Raw genomic sequence first — 21753 nt, 5'->3', positions numbered from 1 at the left:
TGAAGGAACGCGCTTCACTGTGTTTTTGTTTCGTTTAAAAATGTGTGTGCTCATTTTATTCAAAGTGATAATCAACACCAAAGAGAAACATGTAAGCTACGGCTGAAAAGGAACCGACCTCAGAGGTGTAAAAACCATTCATATTCAAAAGTATTAATGTAGTATTAATGACATTTAAACCCTTAAAAATGGAGGAACTTTGATAAAAACCGAGAAAATTTTTTTTAATCTAAGAGAATTCAATGATCTATAACTAAATCCTGTAATAAATCATCCACAACTCCTTCCACTGATGAAGAGTGATGCAGCTCGAGTGCTAATAATGGAACAAATATTAAGGCATGAAAAATAAGACTAAACCGTAAACAAATGTAAACATAAACGAGTATTAAAAACATTAAACACACATAAATAACAAACCTACAGGCTCAATATATTATTCCATTATGTTTCTTCTGGGTCTCTTTAGTCGTTTGAATCTACAGACAGATAAGATGCGTTTTAACCCCTAAAAACCCAGGAGAATTTACTCAGTGATGGAAAAACTGCAGCAGCTACCAGAAAATAATAAACTATTTCTGACCTGATTTTTAAACACATGATGATTGATCATTGAATAGATTGACCACCTGTCATCAGCCCCACTAAAGCTCCTCTAATGCTCCTCAGTGTTAGTTTGTTGTGTTGAAGATGAAGTTGTCCATTTTAACATGCTTATAAACTGTCGGAGCTTGTTTCTGCAGTTTCCACTAACAGACATGGAAGACGTTTAAATATTACACACAGGCTGTTAGAGGGTGGGAGGCCTGCGGCTTAGCTGAATATAGCTTTAATGTGTAATATGTACTTATTGAGTGTGACATGAACACAGTTTAGTGTCCATGGGTTAAATATTCTGCAGTGAAGAGCTACTCCAGTGATAAAGTGCTCTCCGTCTGAACCATGTTTAGTTTAAACATTTACAGTCCAGGACACGACTGTTCGTGTCGATATCGGTCAAAAAAAGTGTTGGAAGGCCTCAAAATCTACAGAGACCCTGTGAACATTTGAACAGACAGACTGCAGCATGTTCATGTTGGGGTCACTGCAGGGTTCACTAAAGGCTGCAGTCTTCAGCGCTGTGTTGGTCTACACACAGGGGTGAGTCCAGGAGCAGATCTGAGAGGAAGACGGACAGTTCCGAGGCGTCAGAGGTAGTCATCCTCACTGGACGGCTCGTCTTCGTCATGGTTGTAGCAGTAGTAGTTGCTGGGGCCTTCGCCGGGGTCGTCGCTGCTCGCCGCTGAACTCCCCCCGGTGAACTTTGAACCTTCTGAGCTAGCAGAAGGACTGCGGCTCATCCACCACAGCTGGTGCGCAAAATTGCGCCCCCAGCTGCAGTACTGGCCAATGGGGCGCAAGAGGCGGATGAGCTCAGTGGCCTCCTGCCAATAAGAAGTTCACTTGCTTTGGCCCCGCCCGACTCGTTGCTTATTCATGGTGGTCAGCATCTGACTGATGTAGGAGGTAAGAAGGTCGTCCATCTTGTAACCCTGCAGATATGAACACACACAGCCGCATACTGAAAAACACACACACTGACTGCTGTTATGTCATGGTCCTCCTTTTTTCTGTGTGTGTGTGTGCGTGTGTGTTGCCTTCACCCACCAGCGAGGTTTCACACAGCAGCTTGCTTCCTCTGACCAGGTTGCCGATAGTGATGTGGAAGTAAGTGTTGCCACTGCTCCAGTTGGAGATCTTGGTGAAGGGGTGAGTGGTCAGAATGTCCTGATCAAATGGAGAAGCACCTGGATTATTCTCTGAGTTCAGGAAATGCCCTCAGATGTATATGATGTAGCATTAACCCTGAATCTGACCCTAACACAAACCTTTGTCTTTGGGTCGATGAGACTGACTCCATGTTTGTTGATGGCGATCAGCAGGATCTCAGGGAATTTGGGCTCTGTGGTTTGCTAAAGACAAAAAAACTCAAATGTTTCTCTGTATAAGAAAATCATTCAGCTTCAGATAACATAATGAGAGTCGGCTCTTTTCTTCCACTCTTTATTTACCTTGACTTCAAAGAAGGCGGAGCCAAAGGTCGGCCATTTGTAGATGATTTTCAGGAACATCAGTTTGGCTTCTTCACGTGTTTTACCAGCCTGCTTGTTGAAGTATGCAACCACTGACTGTAAACAAACACACATAAATAACCTCAGTTCAATGACAACACCTGGTTGGTGTAACCATGGAGGAAACTTTAAACCGTTTTTTTTACCCTTTTCCAGTCATCGGGGGACATCTGGCGGATGAGGTCTTGGGGAACCAGCTCTCGAAGCATCTTGGGAATTGTTGGAAAGTGGGATTTATCATCTTCGAATTTGACACGGTAGATGAGCGCCGCGAGCTGGAAGACCTCCTCTCGTGAACACTTGTGGTATCCACGTAAGTATTTAGGCAGCTCCTGAATTACACGTATAAATCATAATGTAGAGAGAAATCTCATTTCCAACAGATCTTTACATTATCTGCTGAATAACTACATGCTTCTGTTTCTCAGTGCACAGTCAAGCCTTTATTCTCGACCTGGTAGTAATGGAAGATGGAGTCCGCAAAGGAGTCCTTCCCTGGGACTGTGCTGGTCCACAGCTTCTTCATGAAAAACACCTGATAGGTCAGAGAGGGAACGATTCCTGCAGGCAGGAAGGTGAAATAACTGAAGAGCCTCCAGAACACAAGAAATTCTGGGTTTGGTTAAACTGAAGCTTATGGAGGAAACTGCTACTAACCATCTTTAGCTGGTCGAGATTTCTTGATCCAGTCTGTCAGGTGTCTGACAAAGTCAAAGAAGAAGTCACTCTCTGGCACACTGATGACCTGCAGGGAAGACGCACACAGACGTATAAGTATGAATTCTACTCATGACCACGATGAGCCTGTTAATCTGCCTCTAAGAAGCGCTCTGTGACCTCTGACCTTGTCTGAGATTTTGACAAAGAGGCTGAAGCCTTCGGCAGATTTGAGCAGCAGTCTCGTTGAAATGTTCTGGCAGAAATCCTTCGCCTTGGTGCTGGACTCCACCTCAAAAGCCTGCAGGTTGGAGACAATTTTTTTATTCAAAAACAACTTTCTTGACATCCAGTGGGAGTTCATGTGCAAATGATGGTGCCGTGCCTCGTCTGTGTCATCAGGAAAGTAGACTTTGTGGAAGATCTGGGTTGTTTTATGCTGGATGGCCTCCACTTCAACCAAATGAGGAGGATACTTCCTGGATCCATTACTGCACCAAAACAAGAGGTCAGTCCAGCTTCAAATAAGTGAAATGCTGCTTTCTGCTCCTCTTTCTTTTACACGTAAACAATTTTATGACCAGTAGTAATGGACTTAAAATGACAGCTATTGAACAATAATCAGTGTAAAAGAATTCACGACGTACCGCAGAGCTTTGTGCAGCCTCTGCATGCAGTCTCCGGAGAGCGGGTGGTGTTTCTTTGACTGCAGGAAGCGCTGGATGTGTGGCAGCAGAACATTACTGGGAGGAAACAGACCGGTGCACAACCACAGCAGCTCCCAGCCTTTCTCCTCGCTGTACCTGCAGGACACAATGCTCAGGATGAGCCTGCACTGCAGCCACCGAGACGACCAACATCACCGTCTAAAGTTTCAGATCCACTCTACACCTGTGGACCTTGGCTTTATTTAATAACAATATCAGGGTTACACACTTGACATGGTTGTCAGTGAGCTGCTTGATGATCTGACAGTAGATCTCGTCTTTCAGAGGTTCGGCCTTCAGCGCCCCCTCAAAGATCTGGTCTGTCAGCTCGTTGACTGAGCGCGTCCGTTTGGACGGGTAGTCGCCCATGTACTTCATCATAGGTAGGACCAAGTCAAGGAATCAAACAACCTACTTACCTTGAAGACAGATGTACTGTGTACATTAATTTCTGGAGTAGCTCAATACTTATCAAAGCTCAATAAATATTCAGTCATCACTTTGCATGGTGTACCCTGACTCTCGCCACCAGCAGACCTTGTACAGACCCTGTCTGTCCCCAGGTGTCCATCCACTGGCCTGGTTTACCAGCTTCTTCAGACCAGAGTGTATCCATGTTGACACTTCAGCAGTTTAAAGGATATCTATGAAGGACATGCAGGCCTCCTGAGCCAGGTCCTCGTGGTTGACGACCTTCTTCAGCAGCGGCTGTTTGAGCGGCTCTCTGGTGCAGCTCCACATCTTGTCTTTACCGCGATTCTTAGTGACCATCACCCGGCTTAGGGTGTGTTTGGGAGGAGGTCTGGAAGAAGCAGCTTTTATTAGGAACCATCATTTATAAGTGCTTATATCCATGCAGGACGTCTACTCAAAGAGGTAAGAATAAACTCCATCTGGTCCTTTTGTCAGTGTGGGTGTGAATAAATGTTCACGGTTTTCTTTAGATTCCACATGGGTACCTGAAGTAGTCGTATGAGAACTCTTCCAGTGTGTAGGGCTTCATTCTCCCCTCTGTCTCTGGCATGACGATCTGTGAAACACGAACCGACTCCTGTCGCTGGTCTGGTGTCATTGTCACCAGTGCCTGATTGTATGGATTACATCAGAAAACAATAAGTTGATATTTTATGTGCAGATAACAAAAATTAAAGATATTTGAAAAGAGGAAGTTTCAGTTTCTCCCCTCACCACGATGTCGTGCTGAGGCTGTGTCATGCTGGGCAGGACATAGACGCAGTCAGCCGGGAAATCTCCTCTCTGACTGGTTCGCTCGTTAATGCCGTGCGCCCAACCAGAGTTAAGGACCTGCTCCCCAGTGTCCTGGTCCAACACGATCAGGTCTCCCTTCAGGAAGCTCAGGAACGTTGACTCCTCCCCAGCTGTGGGAGGAAAACATCATCAGCTATTTCTGCATTTCTGAAACTATTTCTTCTTTTAGGTGAAGGTTCAGGCCTTACTGGGGTTTGGGTTGTCCTGCAGTGCGACCACAAACTTGGACCTCTTTCTCAGGCCTTCCAGGAAGGTCACCACCAGGTCACGGATGTCCTCTGCATTGTTGGAGGTGAACGTGTACTCGTCTCCTTTTAAGGTTGCCAAAGTGAAACTCTGACCCTGCAGCTTTCCCCCCCTGAATGAACATGAAGATAATAGAATGATGAAATAAAGAGAATTTCTGTGGTTCTGTTATTACAGCTCCTGACTCACCTGCTGCTGGAAACTGCAGTAATTTCTGGGAAGGAGAGCTCTAAGAGGACCTGCTCCTGCTCATCTACAAAATAAACCCCCGTCCAGTTAACGGCAACGATCAGGTCGTTTTTAGGCAGACTGGGTCCTGAGAGGCAGAGGGAGGAAAAAAATCAGTCAGAATACATTTTTATTGGTATCAGCCATGTTGTACAAAGGAGTTAAGGTGTAAAATCATCTCACCTGAGAATTTGAAGGCTTCATAAAAACGAGAGAAGAGCAGAGGCCATTTGTGGCGAGCAAAGTCCACCACTTCCTCCTTCACCTTCAGAGGGTCAAACCTCTTCTGGGTGTAGATGCCCTGAGCAGAAAGATGGGAAAATAAAAAGCAGCTTTTTAAATGTCAGAGTCCAAACATGTCCTGCCCTGTTCACCACACAGATGGAGCACCTTTTTGTGTGCTGCCATGATGAAGTGAGCCCACTTCTCCACCGTCTTGGAGGTGCTGATCTCTCTGTCAGGGACGTAGGAAGGGATGAGGCTGAGCAGGCGCTCCAGAAGGATCTCTGAACCATAGTCAACATAATACTGCTGAGAGGCCAGCTCTGCCAGGTCATCCTGGAGACACAGAGAGGTACCAATGAGTTTGGACTGTCATCATTTCCTCTGCAGCTCAGAGGGGAAAGTATGTGTTTCCCAAAATGTCACCCCAGTACTTAAAGCAGTCACCCTGTCACAGCGGTACTCTCCAAATTTGACGCCCCTGACGATTTGTTGGTAGATGAGGTTGGTGGCGACCTGGTCGTCGGTGGGGTTGTGCCAAGGTGTAAAGATCTCCTTCCTGAAGAACAGCCTCCAGGGGGCGTTCCTCTCCTGGGCTCCTTGCTCCTTTGCGTACTGTTCGCACTGCGACACGGCGTCCATCACATGGTCGTTCCCACTGCCTAAAGATGAAACCTGCAGGAGGAGGAGGAAGAGGAGGGTTAAACCTGTGGGGTTCATTCAGAATGTAGTTTTAACTTCCTGTGGATCAGAGGGACTCAGCTCTATTACATTGTGTTGTGCATTTTTTACCAGGCTGGTGCTGTCACCTGAATGTTTTGTTATTCTCCTACTGCCCACGCTATAAATCCAGCTCACATATGCAATGAAATGGCTGCGCTGCAGACCTGGAGGGCCCTTTGAAGTAAATGCATCCATTATCCTCGTCACATTTATGCTTTTTTCTACACAAAAACCACAGTTTGTGCTGCTTTTAATATCATCAAATATGAAGCCAGGTCGTCGGTTTTACTGATTCTCACCTCTACATTTGTTTTGCTCTGTTAATTGTGTTAATTGTTTTTGACTTTGAGAAACTTTTGTCAGTATCTGTGTGTGTGTGTGTACCTTATCAAACAGTGCGATATACAGTGAGAACCCGAAGCGGTCTCTGAGGTTGATCTTGTCAGACAGGGCGTTGCAGAGCTCCTTGGCTGTGGTGGCCGAGTCGGTCAGCAGGGTTTTGGTCGTGCCGTCCATGAACGTCACCGGCAGCATGATGGGCTTCTTTGACTTGGTGGCCTGGATGTTTCAGGGCGTCAGTCAGTCCAGCTGTTGCTTGATGTGTGTGTGTGTTGCTGATCTGTGTGTGTGTGTTTGTACCTGCAGCTCCAGCCAGGATGGAGGCTGCGTCCTCGTCCCGTTGGCAAACGTTCGTCTCAGCCTCTCCTCACAGTATGGAGCGTAACCCGGCGGCCCGCTGCTGATGAAATTCCTCAGGTACTACAAATGATTAAAAACAGAAACACAGCAGGTGTAAGTTAAACATGAACAGACGTCATTATAAAAACTACACTGGGCGCCCTGACCTTAACAAACTTGTCAGATGGAGCGAAGCAGCCGACACACAGAGAGATGAGGATCCAGCCACGGGCGTGAGAACTCTTCGAGGGGTTCTGGCTCAGCTGTTTACAGATCTGACAGTAGATCTCATCCCTGATGCACATGCACACAGAGTTTGACAGGTTCTACCAACACAGGCTGCAGAAACTGAAACTACGAAAGGATTATGCTTGAACGGTGCTGTAGGTGGATCTTTGTTTGTTCACCTGAGTGCTGGCCTCAGGATCCCGTTGCCGATGATGAAGTGAAGTTTCTCCAGGTTTGATGTTGGTCGATCCTCCAGCATGCTGTTGCCATGGAGACCATATTCACCATCGTTAAGGCGCTTGGTGACCTGAAATGCATCAGAAGTGTAACTTCGTTAGTCCAACAAGGAAACGACCCAAAACCTAGGTCAGCTTCTGGAGCACCTCCCGCTTCCTCTCACCTCCTCAGTGATCTTTGATTTCTTCTTCAGCGTCAGAGACACCAGTTTGTGCCGGACGCTGTTTTTCTTGTGGATCTCAGAGTGAGGCGCCTGGAGAAGGGATACGTCTTATAAACTTTCATAGAAATTTAAAAACTCACTTGTTTTTGGAAGGAAACTGATTAATGAATCAGAGCCACACAGAATCTCTACAGATCTTATCTGATCCACTGCTTCTCCTCCTCACCTCGCCCTCCCCTTGCAGCGCCTGCAGCTCTCTCTTGTACGTCTTCTTTCCCAGCGTCTCGTAGATTTTGGTCATGACGGGGATCTTCTCGCTTCCGTCGCTGATGGCTGTGTGGTATTTGGGCTCCGGCAGATCTCCCATGAACCTCAGCACTGTGATCCACACTGCAAGAGCAGCCTGAGACACCACAGGGAAGACACATCCGTTCATCATCAGGTAAAAGCCTGTAAAAGGATGTATGCATGTGTTCTTCTGTTTCTGTTCAGAAGTCAAAGGTCACCTACCAGCTGATCCCCTTCATCGTCGTGGAAGAGTAGGGGCTGTTTGAGGGGTCGTCGGACGTAAGTGTGTGTAGTGGTGCCCTGAAAGTACGTGGCAGCAAACTTGGCGAACTTGTACTCTGATAAATCTTCCTCATCGTCGTCCTCAGGCAGAGGAAGAGCCTCGTCCAGATCCTCTACCTCCAGCTCCTGATGTGTCCGCTCCAGGTCCTGCAGAGAAATTCACTTCATGTTATTGTTTGGTAAACAAAAGGCTGCAGATATGAACAAATAACAGGCTGCTGCTTTAATGAATGTATGTATGGACATTACTGTACAGTCTGTGTGCCTAGTTTGGTATCATCCACTCACCTCAAACCCAGCGGGGGCTTGTCCTTCCTGACCTGGGAAGGAGCTTGTTGTCCCCAGGAAGCCGAACATCTTGTCCACCATGTCGGAGTCGTTGACGGGCTCCAAGCGGGCCTTCTCCATCTGTTCGACCATCTCCTTCTTCTTCCGAGCCTCCTCCTTCTCCTTTTTTTCCCTCTCAGCGTCTTCTTTGGCTAGGTGGGCCAGGCGCTCCTATCAACATATCACACATTAAGTCTGAAACAGAAACTGAAACTGAAAGAGCAGACGGAGCTCGAGTATCAGAGCTTCACCTGGTGTTTCCGTTCAGCCTCGGCCTTCGCTCTCTTTGCAGACATCTGGTTTCTCAGTTTGGCCTCTTCAGCCAGGCGCATCTTCTCAGCCTCCAGCCTCCGGCGGTACTGAAGGGACAGAGGCAAAAGTCCATTAACACAACTGTGGCTAGATACCAACAACAGGAACTAAGAAATACCTCATACCAGCACATGCACATATGTGTGTGTTTACACGTACCTCTCCTTTCAGCCTCTTGTACAGCCGGCGAGCGATCATCCCTCTGGTGTAGGCCTGGATGGTGATGACTGCCCACAGCCGGTGCCTGAACGCCCGCCGCACCAAGAAGCCCCGACAGCGACCCTGGAATGCTGTGATTCGCTGGCGGGCCACGTGATATGATGCGCACAACTTCCTGGAACGAACCAGAGCCTGGAGGCGAGCAAAACCCGCTCGCATCTAAAGGACCGTAAGAGAAGAAGTTAAGAAGTTTTTCTGTAGTTATTGTCTGCATGGCATCATGTCGGGGTTTGAGATGCTCACGGCGCCATAGTTCTTCCTACAGTAGTAGCCTCTCCACGTCTTCTGGATCAACATGGCTGACTTCCTAATCTTTAGGAAGTTTGATCTGAAAACAGGACACACACAAAGCTTTAACAAACTGTCATCAGTGATTCCAGAAAGAGACACATGAACAGAACCCACCTGTCTTTGAACCCTCGAACCACCTTCTGGATGAGGATGACCTTGTCTGTGATGGCCTTGTCTCTCTCAATCTCCAGCAACATGTCATGGTGATCCTACACACCCAACGAAAAATTATGTAATAAATGTTTTCAGTTACTTCTCAGGTTGAAAACTGTGAAAAAATCCCACTTTCACTATTAATCAATATATAAATTGATGTCTCATGACTGCAGCAGTGAAAAACAATCTAACTGCAGTTAGATGATCACAAAGTGTTGCTGCTTCTTTGTATAAAACACATTAGTCGGCCATTTTAAGTACCAAAAACTGCACCAACATACCACATGGATGCTTGATGTTAATAACAGGTCACAGCTGCCCCTTTATTAACATCATTAATCTGCCCCCTGACTTTAAACCAGGCAGTTTTAGCTTATGATGTGTCTCAGTACATGTAGGTCGTTCTTGTACAGACCACAGGAAGCAGTAAAACCAGCAGGATGGAAGCTGTGAAGCTGAATGACTTCACATCATATCAGAGTTATCACAGCTCACCCATCCATCCATCCATCCACCCATCCATCCACCCATCCACCCATCCATCCATCCACCCATCCACCCACCCATCCATCCATTCACCCACCCATCCACCCATCCATCCATCCACCCATCCACCCATCCATCCATCCACCCATCCATCCACCCATCCACCCATCCATCCATCCACCAATCTATCCATCCATCCATCCACCCACCCACCCACCCATCCATCCATCCACCCATCCATCCATCCACCCACCCATCCACCCATCCATCCATCCACCCATCTATCCATCCATCCACCCATCATCCATCCACCCATCCATCCATCCATCCACCCACCCATCCACCCATCCACCCATCCATCCATCCACCCACCCATCCACCCATCCATCCATCCACCCACCCACCCATCCACCCATCCTCACACTTTTCCACTTAATGTCTGTGTTCACTCAGACTCAAAACAACAAGAAATCATCCAGCTGGTGGTGCCACAAGAGAAATATCACAACAACTAAAGTCAGGCTTCCACCTTTGGACACTATTTGGTCAGTATTTATATATAAATATATATTTATTACTTTTTTAAACTACCATCTGCCGTCACAATGTTGATGTTTTTTTTGTCTGGACAGTAAACACAAAGCTACATGTTTTGCTGTCCGCTTTAACATGACACAGAAACCTCCGGTAATCTGACCACGTCCTGTCAGGGAAGTGTGGGCACTGCCCCACTTTCACCTCTGAACTTTGTCTACTTCCTGCTCTGCTTCCTGTCTCCTGACAGATCTCTGTGAAACATCCTTACTGAACAAACTGTCAATCGACAGGGGGCGCTGTTCAGGATGAAACCAGCTGCTGAGCCCAAATCATCAGCTGATATATTTTCATTTAACCCCTGAGGAATTAAGTGACAGTGTCGCCGTGGTAACCAGCAAACAGACGTGCCTCGCCAATGACTTCTGGCCTCAGGACGCATCTGTCCTTACTGGGCGGGAAACCGACACACAAACATGAAGTTTAAAAACACACAGAGCGGAAAACACACACACACACACTTGGCAATAACTCTGATGATCAGGATATTGATCACTATTTTAATGATAAAGCCTCTCAATATTGCAACAGCCCTGATCACATTACGCTAAAACTAAACACACACCAACCGTTGTGTTAAACACAAACAGACCGACAGGAAGGAAGCAGCTCTGCAGCAACACATGCTGCAACATGGCCGCCAGCGTGGAGCCTGTAACACCACGGTTTAATGCAGGAGTACCTTTAGGAAGATTTTGGTCTTTCCCATCTGCCAGTCATCGTCTCTGCCCAGCACCGCCTCCGCGATCCTCTGACAGGTCCCCCTCAGGTCCTCCTGATGGGTGAGACATGAGAGAGAGAGAGACATGTTGTCTGTGTTTTCAGAGCCTAAAAAATGTCATGTCTGTAGAAAGAGACGGACACACAGGGAGGAGCTGGAAACTACAACATGATGGAGTCCAATGAAAACAATCTGCTGCTGCAGAGCAGGAAAAACTGCACAGTGACCAAACACATGTGGAGGGATTGGACTGGTTCCACACACACACACACACTCCTGTAGTTACACTGTACCTGTTTGTATGCAGGTTTGACTCCTGGCATGAGGACTCTGTAACGGTCGACAAACTCCACGAAGGTGTAGCGGATGGGATATCCAGCACGGCGGATACGAATGGTCTCCATCATCCCAGAGTACCTCAGCTGGCGCACACACAGCTCCAGGTCGAAGAGCTACACAGACAGAGATGATCAGGTGAACAGCTCAACACACACTCAGCCTGTATTTAATGTTTTATTGTGTCTGATTGGCCCTCTGCTACATGAAAACTGTCACTGTGGTGAAACAAACACTACATCCTGCTGAAACTGCTTTTAGTTCAAGTGAAAGCAGAGATTAAAACAGCTTTGAATTAAAGAGTTAGAAAGAAAACACTGTTCAATCATACAGTCTGATACTGTTTTAACTGCTCTGACCTCTGCATTGTGTTTCCTCATTGGACAGTTTCAACAGAACTATTCACTGAATCAAGCTGAGAAATGTTGTCTGCCTTCACTAACCTGGTGGTTTTACGGTCTATGGCTCTTCTAAACCCCTGAACACAGACCTGCCCTGTTGTATTTACAGACAGACAGTTATGAAGACAGACAGACCGACGGGCGCTCACCATGGGCTTCTTGTATTCGTTGGGTTTGATGCAGCGAACGAAGAACGGCTGACAGACGCTTAGAGTTCTCATCAGCAGCTCCAGAGATCTCTTAAACTGACTGCTCAGCGTGGGAGAGCGTTTCCTGGTCTCTGCCCCCTGCACACACACACACACACACAGACACACACAGACACACACAGGAGTCACATGCACACCAGCAAAATGAAGCAGCATAGACAGTGTCAGGGTCAGGAACAATGAGGACTGCTTCAGTTCTTCCTGACTCAAACGTTTCTTCCTCTGTCTAAATATAAAAGTCTGCAGTGTCACACTCAAATGTCACATTTAGTGTGAACACTGCAGAAAACAGCATCAAACTGAATTCTATTAGTGGACTGATCCATTGGTTCAATCAACAGAAATTTAACCAGCAACACATTTTAAACAGTAGAAATAAACATTTTCTGGCTACAACTCCACAAATGTGAGGATAAATCATAAATGGAAGATTTGGAACCACTGTATTAACGAAACAGATCATTAATCCAGAAAATAATAAATACTGTAAATGATGAATGGATCAGATGACAATGAGAAGACATTGCTCACATGTTTACTACAATATTAGTACTGAGATAAAAAGTTACTGTTTTAAGAAACAAAAGTTAGTTTGAAAGTTTAAGGGAGCGCTAGCTAATGTTAGCTCCGTCACAGATTAGCCTAGCTTAGCTTAAATATTAAAACCAGCTGCAACAAGTTAGTCCGGCTGCATTGTTATCACGTCTGTTTAGTTAAAACACAAGTTGCTAAATTTATTAACCAACAGCCTCCATTTTATCAACAGGCGCCAAATGTGACGAACACGAAACTAACCAGCCCTCCTGTGGTCACAGTCAGGTACTGCAAGGCTAAAAAATTTGTTGTGTATGCCTAATTCTTAATTTCATTATTGCTGACTGCACAAATATAAGTAAAATATGTGTAAGTTTTTCTCTGAATTAAGAACTGCATCACTTCACTAAGTTATAACACTTTTCCAGTCCGCCCTTTCAAAATAAGAGCACGACCTGACACAAACGTTGGTTGTAGTTCTTGTTTGTGGCCACAAGAGGGCGTTTAAAACAACGTTTATTCCTTTTTAATGATGAATTAAACACACGTGTTGATTAAATTATGGACTTTAGTGAATATGATGAAATATGAACGTGTTAATTTGTTACTGTGAAAGATGATGCAACACCGAGACGGACTGTTTACTGTTGTTAAACTGGATTTCTGTTTATTAAAACACAGATGAGAAAAAAACAGACGGGATGAAGATGATGAAGATGAAGGGTGGAATGAATGGAGTCATTTTATGTATTTATATTTTTACCTTGAGAGGAGACGTGACAGGTACTGAACTACCAGGACCGTAACCACACAGAAACTGGCAGGAAAGAGACACACACACACACACACACACACACACACACACACAGATACAGAGGAAAGAGACACACACACACAGAGGGAAGGCAGAGGGCGGTAACGTTAGCTCTGAGCTGGACATTACTGACAGACATGCAAGTGAAACAAACAGCATGCAGAAAGAAGAAGCAGAGCGCTGCAGCTCAGAAAGTAAAGTTTAAAATATTCTGCTTATGTTGATGCCACATGTTTGTTGTTTTTGTTTACATCTCAGTGATTGTGTTATTGTGATGGAAGTTTATTTAAAGGACACATTGTGATTAATATGTGTGTGGGTGTGTTACCATAGCGACATCCGCCTGAAAGATTTGTTTGATAAACTTGTTTTTGGACGAGTGAACCAGCTGGATGATGTCACCATATAAAGTGTCCCTGTTCTTCTCCAGGAAACCTGCAGGACACACACACGCACACACACACACGCACACACACACGCACACACACACAGGAGAATTTGTACTGTAATCATTTAAATATAGGATCATATAAGTCATGTTTTTGTGCGATGTTTGTTCTTCTGTCACCTCAGAGTTTGATAAAGTGTGAGTGTCTCTGGGGTCACATCAGTAACAACAGGAGACACATCAGGACACATCTGTCTCACACCAACCTTTTGTCTCGTAGAAAACCACTCCAGCAAAGTGCTGGATGCCAAACTGCGTCTCGTAGTTGTTCTTTGGAGGGATGTAGTTTGTGTTGAGTTTGTGCTGGAAGTTCAGCTTGTTGAGCATGGTGGTGTCTGTGCCCTGCAGAGAACACAGGCAGGCGGGACAGTGACCACACGGTGGCAGCACAACCCAGCTGTGAACACACTGTTAATGTGCATAATGTTTCCGTGCAGCTCTGACTGTGCTCTTATCTGTGTATGCAGCATGGTGGAGGTCATACTTTGGGGAACTTGCTCTCCTCGTCGATGAGCGAGATGATGTTCATGGGTTTGATGGCGATCATGTCCAGCGCGTCCTGGTTGTCTGTGAACTCGATGTGCTGCCAGTTGATGTTCTCCAGGTTGTACTCCTCCTGCTCCAGCTTGAAGACGTGACGGACGAAGAACTGCTGCAGGTTCTCGTTGGCGAAGTTGATGCAGAGCTGCTCGAAGCTGCAGGAGGGAGGAGCAGACGTGAGCGAGGGGATGAGGTGTGTGTGTGTGTGTGTGTGTGTGTGAGTGTGTGAGTGTGTGAGTGTGTGTGTGTGTGTCAGACCTGTTGACTGTGAAGTTCTCAAAGCCAAATATGTCCAGCAGTCCGATGGAGCGTCTGAGAGTTTTGGGATGTGATGACGGAGGCTTGTAGATGGCTGCATTGATCTTCTCCACAATCCACACAAACAGACGGCCATATATGCCCTGCACACACACACACACACACACACACAATATATATTACAGTAAAAAGGAAGGCACACAGTGATGCATCCTTCAGGCCATGTCAGCATTTTAGAGGCATTTCTTATTCCACTGACCTACAGGGGGCGGTAGTGAGCCAGAAAAAAGAGCACAGTGTCATTACACAACTAAGTATATGAAAGTACGATGGAGAATATGATGCTCATTATCTTTCCAAAACTACATGTAAAGTCACAGCAAGATCAGGAATTAGTTGATCAATAGACTTAATGACGGTTTTAGTAACTGCACCTTAACGAAGGCGTCCCGTACATCCAGAGCCTGCTCCATGCTGAGCGGCGTGGACACGGTCTCTCCTCTGGTGATCAGCGTCCGGCTGGTCAGACAGTTCATCAGATCCTTACCGTCCACCTGACACACACACACACACACATGTTCATGATGAGAACAGCTGTGCTACTAAAGTATAACCTGTGTGTTGTGTGTGTGTGTCCACCTCCAGCAGCGTAGCAGCAGTGGTCAGGTGAGGGCTGCGGACGACTTCACAGGCATCCAGGTTGTCGTAGGTTCGAGCTGCGAGGTCAAAGGTCAGTGGAGCAGTTAGTGTTTGAACCAGCTGTCCTGTCTCTACAACCGCTCACAGAACTGGACTGAACCTTCTCCACTGAAACGCTGACAAACCTCCTGGTCCTGTTTCCTCTCACCTTCATATCTCAGGTTCCCCATGTGCAAAATGGCCGCCAGCAGCTTAGAAATCTCCCAGTTCTCCTTCTCTGTGAACATCAGCACCTGAACAGCAAACAGGTTCGTCACACACCTTCATCCACAGCTGAACAGCAACACACACACACTCATCGTCGGCACCTTCATCGCAGAGCGGATGTTGGAGTACTCCTTCATGTCGTCCCGGCCGTCACACACCGTGCAGTTTCCCTGCAGACACACACATCAGACCCATGTTATCACACAGTGTGGGCCCCCTGCTGTGTTTCCAGAGGTGTGTGCTCCCTCACGATGGTCAGGTAGGTGTAGTCGGTGGCTTTGCTCAGGCCCAGTTTCTTCTTCTCGTCTGCAGTCATGCCTTTCAGCATGCAGTAGAAGATGTGGTAGTTTCTCTCATCGTACGCCTGCAGACGGACAGGAGGGAGTAAAACACCAGCCTCACATCATCCAAACCCTCAGCAGGTATCAGCCGTGTGTGTGTGTGTGTGTGTGTGTGTGTGTGTGTGTCCTTCACCTGCCGACACACTCGGGATTTCTCCAGCAGGTACTGCTCTATCTTGGCTCCCTCTATGGCTCCTCTCTTGTTGAAGTGGATGTCGATGTATTTCCCAAAACGAGACGAGTTGTCGTTGCGGATGGTTTTAGCGTTTCCAAAAGCTGCAGCAGAAACAACGTGTTAATGTAACAGGCTGCCATCATGTTGACCCATGCTAACCACAGCTACAGTGTGTGTGTTCCTACCTTCCAGTATGGGGTTGGCCTCCAGGACCTGCTGTTCGATCCAGGAGTGCTGCCCGCTGATGGCTGCCAGGAACTGAAGGATGAGTTTGGTGCTTTCTGTTTTTCCGGCTCCAGACTCTCCGCTGTGAAATCACACAGGTTTTCTGATCTCCTCTGGATCCCAGCAGTGAACCACGTGTCTGACACATGCATACATTCAACACAGATCTCAGGGTTGTCCCACCTGATGATGCAGCACTGGTCGCGGTTGTTCCTCTGCATGTTGAAGTAACAGTTGTCGGCGATGGCGAAGATGTGTGGCGGCATTTCCCCGATCTTCTTGTTGGTGTAGAGGCGGATCTGGTCGGCTGTGTAGATGGGCAGCAGCTGATAAGGGTTGACGGCCACCAGGATGGAGCCTGTGTATGTCTGCACACAGAGGAGGAGGAGGGCTGTGTGGGTATGATGTCATTACTGCACTGAAACCAGACTTTAAACACACTGGACTGTGTGGGTGTGTAGGGTGGGGGGGCAGAGGAGCTGGTCTCGTAGCTCAGATGTTGGAGGATGACAATGAGAAGTATCAGTGTTCGCCACGAGAGAGCAGGTGGCCATGTTGGAAGCAAATCAGCGGCGATGAGGCCGATCAGCTGAAGAGGCTCAGGCACATAAAACACTTCAGCTGCAGGAACACGACACCTCGTCCTCAGCAGGACACAAGAACATGCAGCAGACATGCAGTGCACAGCGGAGGGAGGGTTCTGAGGCCATGCAGGCGCACGTGTGACAGTGAATACAGAGTCCAGCCGGGCACACTCACCCTGCCGCCACAGTTTGTCTTCAGAGGAAACAGGAAGGAGGAAGAAACTCAGAGAAAAGGGCGGGAAGAGGAAAGAGAGGAAGACTGTTCACACGACCACAGTTAGAAATCACCATCAGAGCCCATCAACTCTGAATCATTCTCTCAGCTAAAGAAATCTGCCGACAGTTAACTCTGGTTAACTCGGCGATGCTCACATATATCAGCTTCTCTCTGTATCTGATGAGCAGGTTGCGGAGGATGCCGGCCTCGTTCAGGTCTCCCAGGCGGATCATGTCCTCCACCCCGTGGATGGAGGTGGGGTGCATGGGCTTGATGTTGGTGGCATTCTGGGGGGAGATCCAGTGCTCCTGAAGGAGGAAACGGAGGAAGATATCTTTCCGTCAGGCACAAAGAATCTTTGATTTTGAGCTCTCTTTGTCTTCATTCACACATGGATGATGACTCAGGTCTTACATTTCCTTCATCGTCCACCACCTGGATCTGTCCTGAGTCACAGAGTTTGACCACTGCGCCGATCGGCACCTCGAACTCCCGGCCAGTCTTCAAGTCCAACCAGACGTAGTCGCCCTGGAGACGAGTCAGGAGAGACAAAACTGAAGCCAGGATTCAGACAGATTATAATCTTAATCTAGAGAAATTAACACTCAGATAAGGGTCGACATTAAAATCACGGACAGAATAATGATCAGAACCACTTCTTGTTGGCAGCTGCTCCATAAAGTCTTGCTGACTGTTAGAAACACCTGTACAGGTGCTTCTTCCTGCAATCAGCCAATCAGGAAGCAGCTCCTGCTGCTGTGATGGTGTGAGGACAGTGTGTGTGGACATGTGTCTGTTTGCTGTCACACAGATTAAACCCCACACAAACCCCAACATACACAAGGATGTTTAAAGATCTCCTCCATCTGCAACAAGCTTCTCCGCCTTTTTTCCCAGCTACAGCGCTAATAATTCCCGTCCCAACCAGACGTGGGTGCACAGACGACTCAGGCGGACGCACAGCGACATAAACAACAGTTATCTTCTGGTAAAGTAAAGATGACACAGGCCAGTGTTTATCTATTCCACAATGTCATTACCAACCATGATGCAGAGACACCTCCACTTCACATGCTAAGCTAAGCTAACCAGCTGCAACACATGTCCTCAGATGTGTGTAATAATGGACCCAAGATGACACAAATATGGCCACACACACACGTAATAGAACTTAAACACACTCTCGGAGGTACAATTATGATTCATGACTAAGACAGATTGTGTCATTACACACACACACACACACACACACACACACACAGACACACACAGACAGTTGCAGCATACCGGCAGCAGTGTCGTGTGTTTCACCACAGTGTTGACGTTGCGTAGCAGTGCCCATTTAGCCAGGTCCTTCTCATAGAGTTCCACATAGTCCCGGCGTTTGTACATCTTCATGTGCACAGTCCAGACTCACACACACACACACACACTCACACACAGCAACCAGTGTGAGCTGATGTAATAATGTTATAATCCGCGCTGTATCTTCAGAAAAACTCTGAAGTCTTCATGTTTCAGCAGATCGTGGTCACATGACTCTAAATCTAAAAACAGCAGAAAAGCCCTTTAAAGCAGCGGGTCCACGATCAGACGTCCAGACCAGGACACACCAAGACCCACACTGGCTTCAGACCGTCTTCAACATGGATAAAAAACACACAAACTCCAGCTGAGTGCTATAAGTTTCCACTTTAAAGCCTCCTGCTGCCCTCTGCCTCTGTCTCTGTCTCTGTCTCTGTCTCTGCCTCTGCCTCTGTCTCTGTCTCTGCCTCTGTCTCTGTCTCTGTCTCTGTCTCTGTCTCTGCCTCTGCCTCTGTCTCTGTCTCTGCCTCTGTCTCTGTCTCTGCCTCTGCCTCTGTCTCTGTCTCTGTCTCTGCCTCTGCCTCTGCCTCTACCTCTGTCTCTGTCTCTGTCTCTGCCTCTGTCTCTGCCTCTGTCTCTGCCTCTGTCTCTGCCTCTGTCACACTCACACTACGTTAACTCAGCCCCCACAACCTCCACGGTTGCCCATGGCAACAAGATGTCACTTCCTCCTCAGGTGTGTCTTATGGTGTTGGATTTCTGTGACAGTAAATGTGTGTGTGAGAAGCTCAATGTAACTTCTGCAGATTATGAAACATTCAGACTGTAACAATAATAATGATGATGTCATCTGATCTAAACGTTTACATGAAGTCTTCACTCTTTGTTTTAAAGTCATACTATGTAGCTTTTAACCCTTTAAATAATGCTTCCAAACTCATTTTAATCGTATATCAGCTCATAACAGTGGATGCTGGAGCTGGAGGAGGAAACTGATGCAGCCTGGCGCCGACCTGTTCTTGATGTTAAGTGATCAATTATCTGCTTATGTCGTTGCTTTAAGACATCCTGCTCATCTGCAGATTGTCGGCTGAATCTGAGGGCGAGCAGCACACTGTGTGTGTGTGTGTCAGTGTGAAAGTGTGTGTGAGTGTGTGGAGATAAACAAATGAAGGAGTGTTGGATATGTGGACATGTGTGAGTGAAAGAAGTGGCCTGTGACAGGTTTAATGACACACAGAGATGAGCGGTTAGCTTAGCATTAAATTATTAAATAATAGGTTCTTATTATTAATAACTGGGTTGGCTTTTTGGATGTTAGCATGTTAGCATGTGAGAATCCTGGCTGTATGAGTGTGTGTGTGTTGAATAGTTGTTGCCGTGTGTGTTACATATATGATGTCAGTTTAATTAAGTAAATACTCCGTCTGGCAAACTGAGCCTCCTGAACATTACACCACTGAGCACCTGTCACACACACACACACACACACACACACTCAGCCTGTGACAGTAAACAGGAGCGAGCAGGGCTAATGGCAAACTATCAGAAACCATGTGCTGAATTATTGAGCACTGAGGAGCCGTTTGGTCTCTGCCGCCTGTTTTATTCTGTTTGTCCTCCTCCTCCTCTTCCTCCTCCTCCTCTTCCTCCTCTTCTTTTTTTCTGCTGTCATTCATACACGTCTCTTTTTCTTGTTTCTTATCTGTTACAGTGTTGTTTCTGTTTAGAATATATTAGCATTAAACCCCACTGGTTAGCATTGGATGCTAACGCTGTAACTGTTGACATTGTCTCTCATTGACAGAGGTCTGTTTATCGTCTCACAGGCTTTTTACAGAAGTCATTTAAAGATCAATAACGCCGCCTCAGGTCAACTAACCAGACGCCACCGCAAATGGACTGAGCCGGGGGCTCCACCATGACCCACTGCCCTGCACAGAGCGCTTCATTCTCAGCCCACAGACTCACGCCTGCTGTGACCTCACACAGACGAACGTGACCAGAGCGAGCCGCCGTGCTGTTAGCTGTGATGTAAGGTCCCTGCTGGCGGCCGGACTCCAGGTAAATAATTCAGACAGAGCCCGGTGTTCACTTGCAGCCGCTGTAATGACACTCTGGAAGGTAACAAAGCACACGGAGGGCTGACAGAGAGGCTCATCCCAGCACACTCATATATATGATGAAGAAAATGACAGATACATTTAGACGTGTGGAGTTTCCTGTGATCTGGTTTCGACTGCTGCTCAAGTTAAACGTACTAAATGAATCATCACCAAAATACTGCATGAGATGCTTCATGTGTGCTGGATGTGCTGGTGCATCCTCACCACCAGTGACTGACTGACAAGCTGACCTGATGTCAGACCTGTGTTACACAGTGACGGCCTTCTTTGTTCACATGGTAACCAAGAGTCAAAGTGAGGTTTTCTAAACCTAACCGAGTTCTTGTTGAACCTGTTCCATCTGAAAGAGCTGGACACAGTGTGTGACCGTTTCAGCCTGTGTATAAATGTGCTCTGTGTTCTTGGCTGAGTTAGAATCTCCAGGCTCGCCGCACCATGCTGAGCACCGCCGCCCTCTGCTGGAGTTTGACTAACACACGATACATGTTAACCTCTGAGAGGAAGCCAGATGAGTATGGATGCACGTCCAGCTCGTCTCATTTGCATTTAAATAGGCGATCAGACAAATCAAAGGTCACACAGCAGGGTGTGCTGGTATTTGTCTCAGCCATAAAAACACAGACAGGCTGTTCTTTCTGCTTCACCGAACAAACAACAGGAACACTGCCTCCACAAAGAACAGAGGAAACACACACACACACACACACACACTGAGACAAACAGCATTCACAGCCTTTTACACTGATGACTCCATGAAATCCAGTTGAGGGCATGTAAATTCTTTTTGGGACTCATGTTCAGTCATTCCTCTTTCTTGCAGACTCTCTCCATGTGGTCCTGAAGGAGACCTGAACCAGGTCTGCCTGCTGCTCAGAAGACTCCTTCAGCTGAGAGTCTGCCCTCTGCTGGAGGAAACGCAGATCTGCGGTTTGTAGTTAGAGATGATTATTACTTGAAGGGAAATAAGTCACTGTTTGAAACCAGCTGATCGTCAGGGAATCAGCTGATATCAGTCAGAGAACAAGGCCGTGTAATCACATTAAAACTACAAATCCCACACAGGCCTCACGTTCAGGGGGGACCACAGGGACTCAGTGTAACCTGATCACATAGTCCACCTTCTCAAACGTTAGAAACCAGAACCAGCACAGCTTACATTTAAGGGCATGCTGACAGGATCCACTGATTA

General features: G+C 46.9%; 2 protein-coding genes across 2 annotated transcripts in view; both read right to left on the bottom strand.

Annotated features, from left to right (window-relative positions):
• LOC114444601 (scavenger receptor cysteine-rich type 1 protein M130-like) overlaps positions 1–21753 on the bottom strand; it is a 902860-nt gene that overhangs the window by 673662 nt on the left and 207445 nt on the right. The window lies entirely within an intron of this gene.
• myo7aa (myosin VIIAa) overlaps positions 646–21753 on the bottom strand; it is a 22379-nt gene continuing 1271 nt past the window's right edge. Inside the window, exons 2-51 of the mRNA XM_028419275.1 lie at positions 21413–21427; positions 18421–18525; positions 17548–17661; positions 17289–17441; positions 16516–16700; positions 16293–16414; positions 16066–16208; positions 15842–15955; positions 15693–15761; positions 15533–15617; positions 15325–15401; positions 15120–15239; positions 14686–14828; positions 14372–14582; positions 14094–14229; positions 13768–13874; positions 12032–12169; positions 11439–11597; positions 11107–11199; positions 9303–9397; positions 9141–9225; positions 8838–9056; positions 8618–8725; positions 8328–8537; positions 7980–8186; positions 7696–7872; positions 7470–7559; positions 7249–7376; positions 7009–7135; positions 6803–6922; positions 6548–6721; positions 5888–6115; positions 5609–5776; positions 5402–5519; positions 5180–5306; positions 4933–5102; positions 4664–4854; positions 4435–4559; positions 4120–4277; positions 3705–3858; positions 3416–3571; positions 3154–3259; positions 2956–3069; positions 2769–2856; positions 2566–2672; positions 2258–2443; positions 2052–2168; positions 1869–1952; positions 1648–1767; positions 646–1532 (exon numbers count right to left, since the gene is read on the bottom strand). Of these exons, the coding sequence (XP_028275076.1) occupies positions 1440–1532; positions 1648–1767; positions 1869–1952; positions 2052–2168; positions 2258–2443; positions 2566–2672; positions 2769–2856; positions 2956–3069; positions 3154–3259; positions 3416–3571; positions 3705–3858; positions 4120–4277; positions 4435–4559; positions 4664–4854; positions 4933–5102; positions 5180–5306; positions 5402–5519; positions 5609–5776; positions 5888–6115; positions 6548–6721; positions 6803–6922; positions 7009–7135; positions 7249–7376; positions 7470–7559; positions 7696–7872; positions 7980–8186; positions 8328–8537; positions 8618–8725; positions 8838–9056; positions 9141–9225; positions 9303–9397; positions 11107–11199; positions 11439–11597; positions 12032–12169; positions 13768–13874; positions 14094–14229; positions 14372–14582; positions 14686–14828; positions 15120–15239; positions 15325–15401; positions 15533–15617; positions 15693–15761; positions 15842–15955; positions 16066–16208; positions 16293–16414; positions 16516–16700; positions 17289–17441; positions 17548–17661; positions 18421–18525; positions 21413–21427 (6639 nt within the window). The 3' untranslated portion in view covers positions 646–1439. The remainder of the gene's footprint in view (positions 1533–1647; positions 1768–1868; positions 1953–2051; positions 2169–2257; positions 2444–2565; positions 2673–2768; positions 2857–2955; positions 3070–3153; positions 3260–3415; positions 3572–3704; positions 3859–4119; positions 4278–4434; positions 4560–4663; positions 4855–4932; positions 5103–5179; positions 5307–5401; positions 5520–5608; positions 5777–5887; positions 6116–6547; positions 6722–6802; positions 6923–7008; positions 7136–7248; positions 7377–7469; positions 7560–7695; positions 7873–7979; positions 8187–8327; positions 8538–8617; positions 8726–8837; positions 9057–9140; positions 9226–9302; positions 9398–11106; positions 11200–11438; positions 11598–12031; positions 12170–13767; positions 13875–14093; positions 14230–14371; positions 14583–14685; positions 14829–15119; positions 15240–15324; positions 15402–15532; positions 15618–15692; positions 15762–15841; positions 15956–16065; positions 16209–16292; positions 16415–16515; positions 16701–17288; positions 17442–17547; positions 17662–18420; positions 18526–21412; positions 21428–21753) is intronic.

Source organism: Parambassis ranga, chromosome 13 (genome assembly GCF_900634625.1).
Source record: "Parambassis ranga chromosome 13, fParRan2.1, whole genome shotgun sequence".
NCBI classification, from domain to species: domain Eukaryota; kingdom Metazoa; phylum Chordata; class Actinopteri; family Ambassidae; genus Parambassis; species Parambassis ranga.
Note: the sequence above shows the minus strand (reverse complement) of the source record. Positions and strands in the feature narration are given on the sequence as shown.